At 55.6% G+C, this 15,287-nt stretch overlaps 1 protein-coding gene and 1 long non-coding RNA gene across 18 annotated transcripts; one reads left to right on the forward strand and one right to left on the reverse strand.

Annotated features, from left to right (window-relative positions):
• Positions 1 to 1,152: 1,152 nt before the first annotated feature.
• Positions 1,153 to 15,284, reverse strand: CCDC157 (coiled-coil domain containing 157). 17 transcript variants are annotated; one of them, XM_045458340.1, is made up of 15 exons: positions 15,001 to 15,284; positions 14,154 to 14,256; positions 13,394 to 13,462; positions 12,388 to 12,501; positions 12,085 to 12,237; positions 9,771 to 10,029; positions 7,829 to 8,000; positions 6,450 to 7,095; positions 5,659 to 5,736; positions 5,094 to 5,284; positions 3,602 to 3,778; positions 3,267 to 3,435; positions 2,016 to 2,210; positions 1,571 to 1,659; positions 1,153 to 1,483 (listed from the first exon to the last, which is right to left on the reverse strand). In XM_045458340.1, the coding sequence occupies exons 6-15, from the start codon at positions 10,016 to 10,018 to the stop codon at positions 1,181 to 1,183; spliced, it is 2,268 nt and encodes a 755-aa protein (XP_045314296.1). In that variant the 5' UTR covers positions 10,019 to 10,029; positions 12,085 to 12,237; positions 12,388 to 12,501; positions 13,394 to 13,462; positions 14,154 to 14,256; positions 15,001 to 15,284; the 3' UTR covers positions 1,153 to 1,180. The 17 variants fall into 17 exon arrangements, with proteins under 17 accessions (XP_045314296.1, XP_045314308.1, XP_045314301.1 ...); XM_045458352.1 differs by having other exon boundaries at positions 2,071 to 2,210; positions 9,771 to 10,032; positions 14,154 to 14,274; XM_045458345.1 differs by lacking the exon at positions 14,154 to 14,256.
• On the forward strand, positions 2,204 to 4,295 carry LOC123588105. Its single transcript, XR_006707701.1, has 2 exons — positions 2,204 to 2,318; positions 4,104 to 4,295. It is a non-coding gene; the product is annotated as an uncharacterized LOC123588105 (long non-coding RNA).
• Positions 15,285 to 15,287: the final 3 nt, after the last annotated feature.

Below are 15,287 nucleotides of genomic sequence, written 5' to 3' on the forward strand. Positions count from 1 at the left end.
GTCAGAAAGGAATGTAACCTGGCAGATATTTTGATGTGAGTCTTCTAAGATCCTGAATGGAGAACCCAGCCACAGGGCCTGGACTTCTGACCTACAGAACTGTGAGCAGAGGGGAGCTGAGCTGTGACAGGTCCTCCCCCTGGGGCCCATGCCTCCTACCTCAGGGATCCCACCCCAAGGGCTGGCTCTCACCTATAAGGGACAGGGCCAGGGCATCCCAGGACCGCCGGGCTCCACAGAAGCGAGAGTCGGGCAGACAGTGGCCATGCCAGTTGAGCTACACACACGGCCCCTCTCAACCCTTCTCTGTAAATTGAGGCACACTACGTGCTGGCCTCCTCACCAGGGTAAAATGTCACAGGAAGCTGAGAGTGCCTACCCTGAGAAGTCCTCAGTAAGGCCTTAGACCTTATCCTTCACTGATGAGGTAACTTAGGGCAGGCTGGAGGCTTCGTGAGGAAAACTGGACCATGGGCCTGGTGTGGCTGGTAGCATCTATGCCCAGGTCTTAGGAGACAGGCCTGGGAAGCCAGGGCTTGCTGGGTGTCTGATTAGATGAGGCCTTGCCCTGCCTTCTAGGAATCCAACCTCCTGGATTTAGAAAACGCCTACATTTCTTGAAGGTGAACAGATCCTCAGTAAAAGGAGGGCTGCCTTTCTTGGGTCCTTAATGTCCTCATCCCAGATTCAGAGCTGGGGCAGGAGGTCCCAGGCCCAGTCTGGGGCTGGGGAAGGCTTCCCTGCCCTCTGCCTGCTTCTTTGAGCCCAGAGCCAGGACCCTGTTCTCTGACACCCTTCTGCCTCATACATCCTCACTGGGCCTACCTTGGCAGCTGCTCTCCTTCCCTGACATACCCCCTACCCTGACCTTGCTCTTCATTGGTAGGAATCACCGACTCCACATCACCCTTTTGCCCTTGCTGTGGGCCTTTCACCTGGCCCAGGTACTGGAGCTTCTTTCTGTCCTTGGTGTGCCCTCTTCTCCCATTGCCCTGTCAGGACAGAGGCAGGTAGCACCCATTTACTGAGGGCCCACAGTGTGCCAGGCCTCTCCTGGCAGGTGACCTGCGTGACTGGGGACTAGGTGGTCCCTGCCCAGAAAGGGGAAGGAAGGACTCTTCCCCTGGCTCAGCCAGGGCTTTGAGATCAAAGTTGCTGTGGGCAGATGGCCAGGGCTTTATTACATTGAGTGGGTTGCCAGACACCTGCCCTCTAGCCCCACCCCACAGCAGGCTATGTGGGCCGCTCCTGGGGCTGATGTGCAGGGCTGGCCTGGCGTTGGCCTGGTGACAGTCTCCTCCTCAGCCTGGCCAAGGCCCGGATGGGGTTCTGAGCACAGTTGGTCGAGTGGGTCATGTCCTCCAAGGAGGGCTTGCTGGGCCAGCTGCAGGGCTGCTGAGGTGGGGATGCCCGGAGCTGGCACGGTAGGGTCCTGCCCGCACTGGCTGTCCTGCTGCTGGGCAGGTGCTGCCTGTCCGGGGGCCTGAGGGAGGACCAGATGGCAAGATCCCCTGTGAGTGAGGCGGACCAGCCCACCTATCTGCCCCACCTCTGGCAAAGCCTTACTCACCCTGGGGATGCGTTCTGGGCCTGGGCCAGGGGCGCTGCTCCGTGGATGCCCTTGTTGTGAGGGGCCCAGAGCTGGTCCTGTGGAATCAGCTGCAAAAAAAGCCAATATCAGAAAGGCTCAGGAAATTCTCTGTACTGTTCAGAGAGGGTATCATCACCACGGAGGAGAGGGAGGGCCCAAACCTGTACCCACACCCTTCCTCTGAGGGGCAGGGTTTGGGAAGCCTTCCAGGGCTACCCCAGCTGCAGTAAATGTGGGACGTTTTGCTTTCTGACAAGCTCCAGGTTGCACTTGAAATAAAGGTACCAAGGACTGGAGGGGGAAATTCGGAGCTGGCAGGCACTGTAACACTCTCATGCCTGCTTGAAACCTGTGTGAGCCACGTAATGAGGCAGGCTTTCAACAGGTTCCCAGGGTGGGGTCTGAAGACCTGCCAGTTAGGTACCTCCTCCAAGTCTCCAAGGGTCGTCCCTCTCAGGTTGGGGAGCCAGGATGCCCACCTTAAGGCCGCCCTGCTGGGCTACTTCCCGGATTTTGGACAGCATAGACCGGAGCCGCCCATTCTCCTCCTGCAGGACCCGGATGCGGATGTCGTTGGCCTGCACCTGCCTTTCCATGTCGTCTGTAACATTGCCGGAGCCTATGGAGGTAAGCTCTCTGGTACCTCACCCCAACCCGTGGAACAGGACCTCAGAGGGCACACATGCCAGCTGAGGTATGGCTTGGGTTGGTGGCCTGGCAAGCACAGGTGAGCTGAGCACAGTCAGTGCACTGAGCCTTCCACCTCATCTTCCTTCTCCTGAGGCCTTGTCTCTGCTTCCCACCCCTACTTGCTGGGAGGTGACTGCAGCATTGTAGAATCTGACAGCTGGGTGGGACCTCCAGCTCACTGAAGACTTTGTAACTAGGCAAGAGAGTGAATCTCTGCCAAAGCCGCCTGTTTTCAGAGGGCCAGAGAGACAGTGAGTTGTCCAAAGTCACACAGCCAGCTCTTCTTGGGTATGAGTCACAGGAATTCAGCAAAGACATTCTTTCTCACCACTTGGGGGATGGAGGTTTCTTCTCTGACTCTATGAACCTGAGCAAGTTGTTGCTTGCTGTGGTTCTCAGTTTTCACGGTTTGTAAAAGGGCTCTTGCCCGCCTTGTGGGGCAGATGAAGGGACAGTGGAAGGGCGTGGAACACAGTGCTCAGGACCACTAAATTGTGGTGCATCTTCCTGGCAGCCTTGCAAATGGATTCACCCCCATCCATTTGGGTGAGGGCTGGAGGGGCTGGAATGAGAACCCAGGTTGCCTGGCATCCAGTCCTCTGCTAAGATGGGTAACTAGCACTCCTGTGCCATGGGCTGCATGACACTGGACAACTGGGGCTGTACCCCTGGAGCTGGCTCCGTGGTGTGGTTTGGGGAGACACCAGGAAGTTGAGCAAGGACTGGCATGTGACATGGTAAAGAACACAGGCTGCGGTGTTACAACTGTACATTGGACTCAGCTGTGTGACAGTGGGCGGTCACCTCACCTCTGGGCTTCTGTGTCCCCATCTACACAGAGTGGATGATGCACTGTGTGTCCTGGGAGCTCGGTAGGGGCCACGCTGCAGGCTGGGGAGTTGCAGACCCAGTGTCTTGCCCAGGTGAACCCTCAGCTGCCCATCCGGGCCCTGATATGCCCTTTCCACCACCTCTGGGTCCCTACTTGGGATCTGGGCCTCGATGGGTCTATGCAGGTCTGGGAAGGCCACCAGCAGTCGCTCCCGCTCCCTCAGCTCCACGAGCTCCTGTTCCATCCCCGATATGGTCAACTGCAGATCTGTCGTGGTCTGCTCCAGGCTTTGCTTCTCCCGCTGCAGGCTCTGCAGTAGCTCCTGGGGCAGGGAGAGCCTCGTCTTGTCCAAGGAATGGCTCCTGACTCCCCTGGGGACACCCCCTTCCCTTCCAGACAGGGGACTGGCCCACAGGCACTCAGCTGGCTGGATACCCCTCTGGTGAAAGGGAAGAGCCATCCCACACCCTTGCCTTGCCCGCTCCCACCTGCTGGGCCAGGAGCTGGCTCTGCCCCTGCTCCCTCTCGCTCCGTACATTCTGCAGCTGCTCCTCCACGTGGGCCCGCTGGGCCTCGGCCTCGTCCAGGCTGCCCCGCAACTCCTCACGTTCCTGGTCCAGGCTGTCCAGCTGCTGCAGCAGGGCTCGCTGTTTGGACTGCAGGGACTGAGCCGGGGTGGGCAGGCGGGTGAGGCCCAGCCGGCTGGTACAAAGAAGGCTATGGTATCTTTGACCCTCCAAGCCCTCTCCCTTGTGCCCTGCCTGTGTAGAGGGGAGGCTGTGCACAAGCATGCAGAAGAAGGGGCACAGGGAACACAGCTGTATACCCTAATGTATACCCCCAGGCCAGTCAGGGCCAAGCCCCCCAACCTGCAGACCGCTGCCCCTTTGTAGAGCAGTTGGCCAATTATCAGTCTCTCCCCCTTCTTTACAGTCACAATCTCCACTCGGAGAGGCATTCTGGGCAATATGCTTTTCTTCTTCTCCTTAGGTCTTCAGTGTCCCATCAGCCCATGTCCCTTGGGACCCACATTTCCTGACACCCACTGAGTGCAAAGCCGGAAGGACCAAAGCTGGTCCGTTCTGAGTCCTGGCTCTACCTCTGGCTAGCTGTGCAGCTTTGGCAATTTCCTTAATCTCACTGAGCCTGTTTCCTTATCCATAAAATAGGGATATGACAAGAGTATCTGCCTCCTTCTGTTGTGATGAGGAATAAGAACAAGAGGGCTCCAGAGGCTGAAGCCTACCATCTGGATCACTACACACACCTGATGCACGGTGACCATGACTGTTTGCAGGGCACTGAGAAAAGCACCTGCTTGCAGTTGACAGGCTTTCCCATACTGGGCCATGCCTGATGCTGGGGACTTCCACCTGGGGTCTTGGCTTCCCAAATGAGCCTCTGAGACTAAGAACAGTCAGGACAGTCCCCAGACCTATCCCCTTCTCTAGGTGGCAGGTTACTTGCTCCCTCAGCCATACTCTTGAGGGTTCCTGCAAGGCCCCAATGCCGAGGGTACAGCTGTATTCTGGGCTTCGGCTCACCCTTGCCCTCCCTATCCTTCCTCTGACTGGTGGACTAACCACCAGCCCTTGGCATCCAGTTTAAAGGCCACTTCCTCCCAGAAGCCATCCTGGACTCCCACAGGCAGATGTGCCTGTCCCTCTGTAGACTCCTGCAGTACTTTTCCTGCCCCTGTTAGCCATCTGGCAGCAGAACTACGGTGGCCCAACTGCTTGTCCTCACTGGGTGGGGAGCTCCTCCAGAACAAGGCCTCCTTTGGCTATATCTGTTCCTGGATCACTGTTTCCCCAGGGCCCAGGGCTCAGGGAAAGGCTCAGACTCTTAGTAAAAATCAAACAATCTGGGTGCATGCTGGGGAGTAGGTACCCTACACGGATAACCCCCCACACCCCACCAATGGAGCTCTCCCTTCCTGCAGCCCATGTTGCAGATACCCTCAGGTGCTGGGGGCCTCACCTCCTGGTGGCGGACCATGCTGTCAACTCGGGCTTTCTCCTTGTCCAGCTCTGTGCTGGCCCAGCGGATCTGCTGGCTGGCCCCATCCAGCCGCCCTGCCAGCACCTGCACCTGCTCCTCTAGCCGGTGCACCTGCCTCTCGGCCTCTGCCCTGCGCTCGGCCTCCTCTTGAAGCTGCCGGGCCTTGGTCTCTGCAGGATTGGGTGGGCATGGGAAAGAGTAGTACAGGGAAGCCTGGGTGCAAGTCCCTGTGCCGCCTCTGACCCGGATGGGACCTGAGGTGTGGTGCGGAGGGGTCTCATCTCTGGGTCTCAGTGTCCTCAGCCACAAAATGGGGCCCTGAACACTGCCTGAAGTGGGTTGTGAAAATAGAAGGTGCTCTTTGGGCGGGAGGTGGCACCCCAACTCTGGCCATCACCCAACAGCGTGGCCAGTCAGGCCCACTCTCCTTGTGGTTCCCTTTCTCTGCCCCAGAAGCCCAGGGGACAGAGATGGAGGGTGCTCATCCTGCTGCACCACCGAGCACATGGCACGGGGTTCAGGGCCACACGATGGGACTCCTCACCCACAGCCTGCATGGACTCCTGTTGCTGCTTCAGCTCCCTCTCCAGGGTGGCCACCTTCATCCTGAGGTCACTTGTTTCTATGGCAGCCAAGAGAGAGGGGTCTTTCAGAGGCTCCCTTGGCCCCGGCCAGTGCCTTCACACCCGGTGTACCCTGCAAAGCAGTGGCAGCTGTTGCCGTGCAGAGGGGCTCCCTGGGCTTGTAGAAGCTCTAGGGAGATGCCAGGAGGCCTGGGCCCCCATTTACCCTATCTACTGGCTGACTGCCATGCCTCTATACCTCTCTGGGCCTTAGTGTCCTCCACAGAGGCAACAGGCTGAGAAAAGGCAGTGGCTTGCCCAAATCCGTCAGGCCACACCGCATCAGTGGGTGCTGGCCCATTTCTGGTGCCATAGCTGTACCTTTGCCTGACGGCTTCCACTGAAGCCAGAGAGGCTGCTCTGCTGGCTGGAGGTGCCAGGGGAGTAGCTCTGCCAGGAGCTACTTCAGCGACACCGGAGTGAGTGGATTAATTCCCTGGCTCCCTCACCCTCCTATGGGGCAGCTCTGAGGTGCGTGTTCAATACCACCAGCTCCAGTGTTCCCCATCGGGATCAAGCTCCAGTTGCCTGCAGTGTCACCAGCTTGATGAGTTGCCTTCCCTCTGTGTCTCTTGCCCACTCCTTAGCCTGGGTTTCTTTACACCGACTACTGATACCTGCAGCCCTGTTGTGGGGGCCGCTTCTGGGAGAGCCCGCGCTAAGGCCATAGCAGAGCCTTGGGCACTAAGGGTCCGGGGTCTGGGGCACAGACCTGTGAGCAGTTGCTGCTTGCTGCACTCCCACTCCACCAGGTGCTGCGTGGCTTCATCTGCCTGTCGCCGCCGTTCCCCCTGCTCCTGCTGCAGTGCCTGCTCCAGCTCGCCCACCTGCTTCCTCAGTCCATCCTTCTGGCCCTCAGCCTCCTCCAGCTGGGCCCTAAGGGGCCCAACAAGCTGAGTGAGGGCCCCCACATGCTTACTGAGGCGTGTCAGGTCTTTGCTCTGCTCTGCCGCCCAGTGGCCCATGGTGGTGGCCGGCAGCGGCCTGAGCCCCATGTTGTCCTGCACCAGCTGCTGGAACTGGCCTAAGGACGAGGGCAAGTTCTGGCTCTGACATAGGCTGATGACCATGTTGCCCACCTCCCGCAGGCTTCCCTGGACACTGATGCATGCATCACAGGGCACCAGGGCCGTCTCCACAGTCTGGGAGTGGACGCTCCTACTGTTCTTGACGGTCCTGGCTGGACATTGCAGGGATACTCTGGCAGGGAGGCTGTCTGGCTCCTGGCAGGTCTGGGGTGAGCCCGGCATTGGGGAGGGGGGCTTGATGAACTTGGCAGTCACAAATTCAGGGCTCCTGGCTGGCTCACCCTTGGCTGTGGGCTTGGAGGTGAGGGTCTCCCCTTGGTTTACCTTTTTCTGTGGTCAGGAAAAGAAAGGGAAAGCAGATGAGGGAGACAGGCCTGGAAGGTGACCAGTTTCCTGGGGATATTGTGACAGCCTCTCCTGATATTCAGACCCTCATTATCTGACACCAATGTGAATGAGAGAGAGAAACTTCTCCTTTCTACTGCCTCAATTTACCAAACCAAGGCCCCTTCTCTGCTGCCCCCTGCCCTAGGCTCCGTGTAGTTACATGCATGGCATTAGGTGTCTAACAGTGAAGCTGCAGCTGCCAGTTACTGGGGTCTTGCCTAGTGGACTTGCTTGCTGTCAGGTCACCATAGCTGCTCGCAGTTTTCCTTTCCTCCCTGTTTCCTTTCCTCCCCTTCACTGGGGATTTGTGAAGATTACGAGATAAGCCATAACAAATGGGGCTAACATTATTACCCAACAATGCCCTGAGAGGTAGGAATTGCTATTATTCCCACTGTACAGATGAACAAACTGAGGTTCAGAGTAGGTAGGGATTTTCCCCAAAGTCCCATGCATAAAGAGCAGAGCCAGGTAGCCCAGACATGACCCCTGAGGCCTGCATTGCTAACTGCGTACTGTATTTGGCATTGATAGGAAGGCTCCAGAGTTGATACTATCTCCTTCAGGAAGCACGGGGCCAGCAAAGGATGTGGTACACACATGGTGTGCAAGGAAGCTGGGACTGCGGCAGGTATGAGGGTGGCCATGGTTGGGGAGTGGGGGGGAGCCAACCCACCTGTGGGGCTGCCTGCTTGTAGAGCATGCCCAGCCTCAGTAGGCTGTTCCAAAAGCACCGCGCTGTGAGCCCCACAGACATGCAGCGCCCCACGGCCTGGGCAGAGGGCACCGTTTGCTCTGAACCAAGGTTCTCCAAGTAGCTGGCACAGCTCTGAAGCAGCAGCAGGAGCCTGTGGGCAGAGACGGGAGGGTCAGCTAGGGTAGAGCCTGGTGCAGGCATGCCTACACACCATGCAACTAGCAGCCTCTGGCTCTGAGGACTTAGAGGGCCTTAAAATGTGCTCTACTGGACCAGCTTCAAACCCAATCCAAGAGCCACTTCCTCTAGGAAGCCCTCCCTGAGGGCTGCGCTTGGGGGCCTCTTCCAGGCTTCCTGGGTAACAGCACTGCTACCTGGCTGTTCCCCACTACACTGGGATGCTCTGGGAGACAGGGTCTTGCTTCAGTTGTGCTGTGAGTGCTCGGAAGGTGCTGGGTGGGTGGCTGCATTACATCACATGGCTCAGAACCTTCACCTTACAGAGGACAGAGCGGAGACTCTGAGAGGGGAAAGGGCCTGCTCACAGCTTCAGGGCGAGCATGCAGGGCAGGCGTGCCCTGGAGTTTCCTGCCTCTAGTCAGGGTCTCCTGCAGGGCAAGCTGCTCCTGTGACATGGGACACATGAAGACAGCTGGGTGTCTATGTTAACCTCAGTGTTCAAAATTAGAGTCAGGCTACTTTTAAGGAAGAGAGGCATTAGAAGGATGAGCTTGGATCTGCATGGGAACCAAGCTATTTTAAAGGAAGAGGAATTATGTTTACAGAGCATACTGGGCAGGTAAGCCACCTTGTCTTGTTCTGAGTGCAGAAGGGTCATCCTAAACCCATTGGGGCCTTGGGCAGAGAAGGCCTGGGGAGGATGCACCAAATGCCTCCAGGGCCCACCCCTTTCTGGGCCAAGGTGTCTTCCTCTGTGAATGGGGACAGCTGTGTCTGCTGCAGTGCTGGGCAGCACTGGCGGGGTGGGGGGGGGGCAGGGGGAAGAGCCTGGAAAGAAGACAGAGCATGGCCTTGACAGAGGGAGTGGAGGAGACATGTCAGCAACAGCTTCCCCAGGGGCGTAGGTAGACTGGGCCTTGATGGATGAGTGGGGCTTGGCCGGACCAGGAAGGGCTGGGCAGGGGTGCCCGAGCAGAGGGCACAGTGTATGTAAAGGCACAGAGGAAGGAAGGTGTGTTCTGTGCTTATCCGTGTTTAGCCTTTCACAGGCTCCAAATAATGCTTTCATACTGGGGGTTCTTCTAAGTGGTTACCCTGGCTTCTCTGTCCCCAGGCAGGTCATCCCCAGACCGCTGGTGTCCTTGCCTGTCAGGCCCCCATGACTTCGGTACATGTATGGATTTGGAGCACAGGGAGCCTGGGTTTCGGGCCCCAGGAAGTGGAAGCCTGATGACCATGTTACGTTTAATGATAGTGTGGAAGTGGAGGGGCTTCAGGGCAATCTGCTGGCCTCTTCCCAGCAGGGCCAGAATCTGGAAAAACATATCCCATGTCTGACCTTGTGACACAGAGAATAGCATAGCCCACAAGACACCAGGAAAAAGAGCCTGGGATGGAAACTCTGAGCAGCAGCCGTGGTGTCCCCAAGGCACAGAAACCCTGAGGAGGCAGCGACGGCAGCTGGAGAGGCAGCTGTTGTGGTGGGGTCGGGGCGGGGAGGGGGGGGCGGTGTGTGGTTGCTGGCAACCCCCTGAGGGCAGGCACAATAGGAAAGTACAGCACGTGACAGAAGAGATCACTATGAGGGCCTTGAACTGACCAGCCTCCTGACAGGTACTCAGTTGAAGGTGATTATTGTCACCAACATTATCCCTGCTGAGGGGGATCCCAAGGCTGGTCTACTGGTTTAAGGGGCAGATGCCAGCATCCTGAGATCACCAGGTTTGGTGGAGGCCCTCACCTGTCGATGACCAGCTCCAGCAGAACAGCATGGGACAGCTGCGTGAACTCGGGGTCACCTGGCACATGGTCATAGTGCTCTAGCAGAGCCACCATGTCCAGGTCGCAAGCCACACGGTCAGGGAACTTCCAGGAGGGGAAGCGCACAGGCCCAGCACGAGAGAACACATCCACAATGGTGCCCTGTAAGTCGGTGAGGTCCTTGCGCAGGCTGTCCATGCAGGACTGGCTGCCCAGCAAGTGCGCCATCCTCGTGGCTCCTGCTGAGCAGAGAGGATCCCCGTTAGCCAGAGCCATGTGGCTGCTGCTGGAGGAGACTTCCTAAAACCCCGATCTGCCCCGTTCTTAGGCTGAAAGTCCAACCTAGACCCTGGGGAAAAGTCTTTCCCAGGCCTGGGTCATGGGCCCTTTGGTACCTGCTGGTGGGTAGACTTTACCAAAGTCCCTCTCATCCCCCCCAACGTGATGCCCACACTGCCAATTCCATAGCTCCAGGAGTCCCTCCAAGGGCCCCGGTGTGCCAGACCCCTGCTAAAGGCTGGGCAGATACAGCTATGAACAAGTACCTATAGTCCTTCTCTCCCCGAGCAAACCACTGAACAGGCAACTGACACCTAAAAGAGAGTGGTAGTTACAGGGTGACAGGAAGGGCTGGATCATGCTGGGCCATTGTCAGCTCCTGCCTGGACAGTTGCAGCATCTTCCAGCAGAGCTGCAGGTCTGATCCCTCCAAGTGACGCACTTCAGCTCTAGACATCTGGGCCAAACCCGACCCGAGCATGTCACACCGGCCAACACCCCTCAGGACTCCCTTGGGAGAAAGGCCACCTCTGGTCACATCTCCCCCACCGCCATACTCTGCGTCCCAACCACCATCAGCTCCAAACAGCAGTTCAAGTGCCAGCACTCATTTCTAAACCTGGGCCCGATCTGTCTCTCTGTCTATATCATGCTTTCCCCATTCAATTCCCATCACCCCGCTAATTCCTCTCATCCTTTGGGCTTCCTGGATATCACCTCCTTCAGGAAGCCTTCCCTGACCACCCTCTAGGGCAAGACACCAGTAAAAGTGCTCAAGCAATAATAAACATTATTCTTGTGATTACTATTATTAGCAGTAGCAACAACAAAGACCATCCTTGTCTGGAGCCACTGCCTGCCTTCTATATGTCCCCTTTCCCCCTGCAGCCCATACAGAATGCTTCTTGTCCATCTCTGGAATCTGTGGACATCTGAAGAAAGTGACAAATGGTCCCTGGTCCTTGACTCAGAAGGTGGAGAAGCATGACACTGTCCTGTCCCTCCAGTGGCTCATCGCATGCCCTGCCAGTTTCACCCTCTTCCCTCTGTTCAGAGCTGGGCAGCCCTGGTTCTTCCCCACCCTGCAGCAGGGTCTCCTGTCCTTTGTGGGTTTCTTAGCAGCAGAAAGCACTTCCTTGTACCATAGCTCTTCCCTTCCCTGCATGGGCTGCTTGGGCAGTATTTAGGTCATGGTTGGTTTCCCTGATTCCCAGCAAGTCCAGGCCTGGTACAGAAGTTTCTCTTCCTCCAACCTATTTCTACCCCAACCTCACTCATCTCAGAAAATGGCACCCCCACTATGTGCAACTGGACACTTCCTTGTACTCCCTTCCTTTACCCTCACATCCAAGCGCCTAGTGCTGCCAATCCTGTGTCCAGACCACACTGAGAACCCACCACCGTGTTCGTTAGTGCTGCTCCACACCCCATCTTCTCCCTAGACCACCGCCACCGCCTCCCTTAGGAGTCACCCTCGTCCCTCTGCCCAGCACCACCTCGTCCATTCATTCTGTATATGGCCAGAGTGATCATTTAAAAGGCAACTCACCCCCCAGCCTAGAACTCTTGAATGGCTTTCTACAGCATAAACACTGGAACACTTCCTTGGGCTCTGCCCCTGTGTGGTCTGTTCCCACTTCAGCATTTTACCATCCAGAATGTGCCCTCACCTTCCCACACTTTCTCTAGATAAGACACCTTCCTTCAGGTCCCGAGGCCAGGTGAGTTCACCTGTTACACATTCTCAGAGCACTCTGTTCTTTTCCCTCCCAGCATACGCCACACTGGCACTGAATTATTATTTGAATAATTATTTGTAGTTAGCAGTCTGTTTCTCTACAAGTGCATGGACTGTCTTTTAAGTTCACTGTGGTATGACCTGGCCACCTGGGCTGAGAGACCTGAGGGACTGCTTGTGCCCACAGCTCCTGGGATGCTCAAAGGCACCCAGAGGTGATTCCTGAGGGCTGAGCTGGCCTCTCTGGCTTCCCAGAGGACTTGGGCCCTGTCCTCACCTCTGCACAGGTGCCTGCCGGTGAAGCTGAATGCCTGAGTATGTTTGGCTGCCAGACTAGCCTGTGGGCTCTGGGGTTCAGGGTCAGAGGCTCATCCAGGTCCCTGGCTTCCTATATCCAGTGCAGGGCTGGCCCCAAGTAGCTCTTCAGTGTCTGGGAATGGATGAAGGCAAGAGTGAGTGAGTGGGCACTCAGGGAGACTTCCTGGGGTGGGGTGGGGGCAGGGAGGAGCCTGTCCCAGAAGAAGAGGGTGTCCCAGGCTAGAGGAATGGAGTGAGAGAAAGCACATGTGGGGTCACCTACCTTGAGCCTGAGCACAGAGGTTGTACTTTAATGGTGTTAGGCCCTGACCACAAGGACCTAGTGTGTGTTACTTCCTGAATCTGCCTCCTTTACACAGGTGAGGAACCTGAGGCTCTGGAAAGTTAGGGGATTAACCCGAGGTCACTCAGGGAGCTAGGATTCTTGAGTCCAACATTTCTGCTCTGTCTTCAGGCCATGCTGCTTCTAGAGCAGCACTGTCCAAAAGAATTATAATGCTAGCTTTATATGGGATTTTAAATTTTCTACTAGCCATAAAAAAGTAAAAAGAAACAGGTAAGTTAATTTTAGCTATATATTTTATTTAACCTAATAAACCCCAAATACTCTCACTCCAACATGAAATCAAAATAACATTATTAAGGAGATTATTTTACAGTCTTTTCCACATTCGGTCTCAAAATCCAGTGTCTATGTGACACAGCACATTTCAATTTGGACCAGCCACCATCTTCAAATGCACCACCACATGGACTGGTGGCTACTGTACTGGACAGTGCAGGTATAGAGGGTCACATCCTGTGTGTTCACGAAGCAAATGGTGACTGAGCACCTATGAATGCTGGGCACTGTGTCAAGAATACAGACAGAGAAGGACACACAGAGCCCTGTCCCCAGGGACCACCTCTGAGGACCCCTACGGGGGGCAGGTCTCTGGTGTGTCAGTTCTGTCAGTTCCACCCACGGGGCAATGAGTATCCACCCTACAACACTCATAAACACACACTGGCCCACATCCTGCAAACTCATGTCGCCGCGGTGACCGCCTCTTGTGGGATATTGCCACCTGTGAGATTTTATTTATATCCCCAAGGAATGAGGCAGAAACAAACAGAAAAAACAGACTGAAAGATTCTGGGTTTCCTTCCTGGAATGGGAGGGAGGAAATAAATAAGGCAAGCAATCCCATCCTGGCAGGAGGCATATGCAGGTGGCAAAGCACCTGGAACTCAGGAGCTTGCTTGTGAAGACATCAAGAAACACTGACCTGTTCACCCTCAAATAACTATAGCTGCCATCTGGGACCATTTGAGATACCAACTCCTGAACTCTGGTTCTGTTAAGTAGAACAAATGCCAAAGCATCAGTAATATGTGAAAGGAAAACAACACTGAAAAATATCCAAGGTTACCACCCGTCGTTTTCTTCTGAACACTAGAGATTTGCAGTTACAAACGTGTTTTGAGAACCACTTAGTTTTGTGTCAAGTGAAGAAGCATTTGACATGGGCTTTCTCTGTAATTCCTGGGTCTTGAGTGGAACCCTCAGCCTGAAGCTGCCAGCCCTGTACTGACTGAGATCATATAGGTGATGGCACTAATTGTGCTAACATTGCCCTGAGGAAGGAGCAGCAGCTAACCCTGCCTCTGAGTTCCCTCATGCTTAAGGTGGACTTTTGACTTGCAGAGAAGGGAAGGGGCCTTTCTTCCACTCCCATTCAACATGAAAGCTCTTTCCATCTCTGAGCCATAGGACCCTACCCCTCTGGTAAAGATTATGCCCACCTCTGGGGTGCCTGGGTGGCCCAGTCTGTTAAGCGTCCGACTTCGGCTCAGGTCATCATTTCAGGTCATCATCTCGAGGTTCTTGGGTTTGAGCCCTGCGTCAGGCTCTGTGCTAACAGCTCAGAGTCTAGAGCCTGCATAGGATTCTGAGTCTCCCTATCTTTCTGCCCCTCCCCAGCTCGCATTCTGTCTCTGTCTCTCAAAAATAAACGTTTAAAAAAAAAAAAAAAAGATCTTGCCTACCTCCTGGCCAGTGCCCCTGCTGAGATTCAAGGTCATCAAACACTTTGGAAATTCTAAAACGAGTTGTCAGCCTCTGACTCAGGATTGCTAATTGCCTGGATCCCTGGGGATAATAAAGGACCTGAATGAAGACAAAGGAATAAGTAGCTGCACTAGTAAAGGAACAAGAATGGGTTTGGATTTCCACTCCACCAACTCAAAACTTCACTGTTCTCATCTGTAAATAAGTTGCTATAAGAAATAAGTGATGTAAAGCATGCAGTGTTTGGCACAGGGTCAATAAATCCTAGCTATCATCGTTCTACATTAATAATAACAACAATGACATAAACCAGCTATGGAGTGTGTGCGTGTGAGAAAGAGGGCTGGGGTAAGACACTTGGGAGGGCATCTCTTCCTACCCGGGCTCCATTTCACAGGTGAAGAAACTGTTAAACTATCCAGACAGGGCAAAAGCCGGCCCGGATTCAGGAGCTGGGAGGGAGGGGTGACGGGACAAAGAAGACAATATCTCAGGAGAGGAAGTGGAATGGGCGGGATTGGAGGTGAGCCTCGGGGAAGCTAGGGTCAGCAGGAACGCACCTGAAAAGGTATTGATTTGAGATGGTCTGTGGGGCTTAAGGGCGGGACTATGGGAGGTAGAGGGTAGAACCTAAGAAAGGCAGTCCCACGGGAAAAGGGACCAGTGGGAATTAGGGCTTGGGACTTGGGAAGTGGGTATAGAGGAGGTGGACCTGAAGCAAAAGAGGAGTTTAAGGGAGAAGGAAGGCGGGGTTTTCAGAAGGCAGCCTCGAGGGGAAGGGGCTCTCCAAAGGGACAGGCCAATGTGAGGGAGCGAGGAACCCACCTTAGGACTAAAGGAGAGGGGGGCCAAGGTCGTGAGGTGCGGGCGGAGAGTGTCCGGAGAGTGATATAGGACGTCTCCCCAGTCTCCTGCGTTGCAGCCTCAGCCCCAGTGCCTGGTCGGCTCATGAACTGTACCCTGCGCGCCTGCTGCTCCTGTGATCGCCTACAAATCCTAGCCTGGTGCCCCGACCGCTGCCATGGCAACGGCGTCTCGCACCGGCAGCCCTAGGAAAGGGGCAGGAAGTTGCATCACGAAGAAGGGGCGGACCCGGAAGTGCGTAAGCCTCT

The sequence above is a fragment of the Leopardus geoffroyi genome, chromosome D3 (genome assembly GCF_018350155.1).
Source record: "Leopardus geoffroyi isolate Oge1 chromosome D3, O.geoffroyi_Oge1_pat1.0, whole genome shotgun sequence".
Lineage (NCBI taxonomy): Eukaryota > Metazoa > Chordata > Mammalia > Carnivora > Felidae > Leopardus > Leopardus geoffroyi.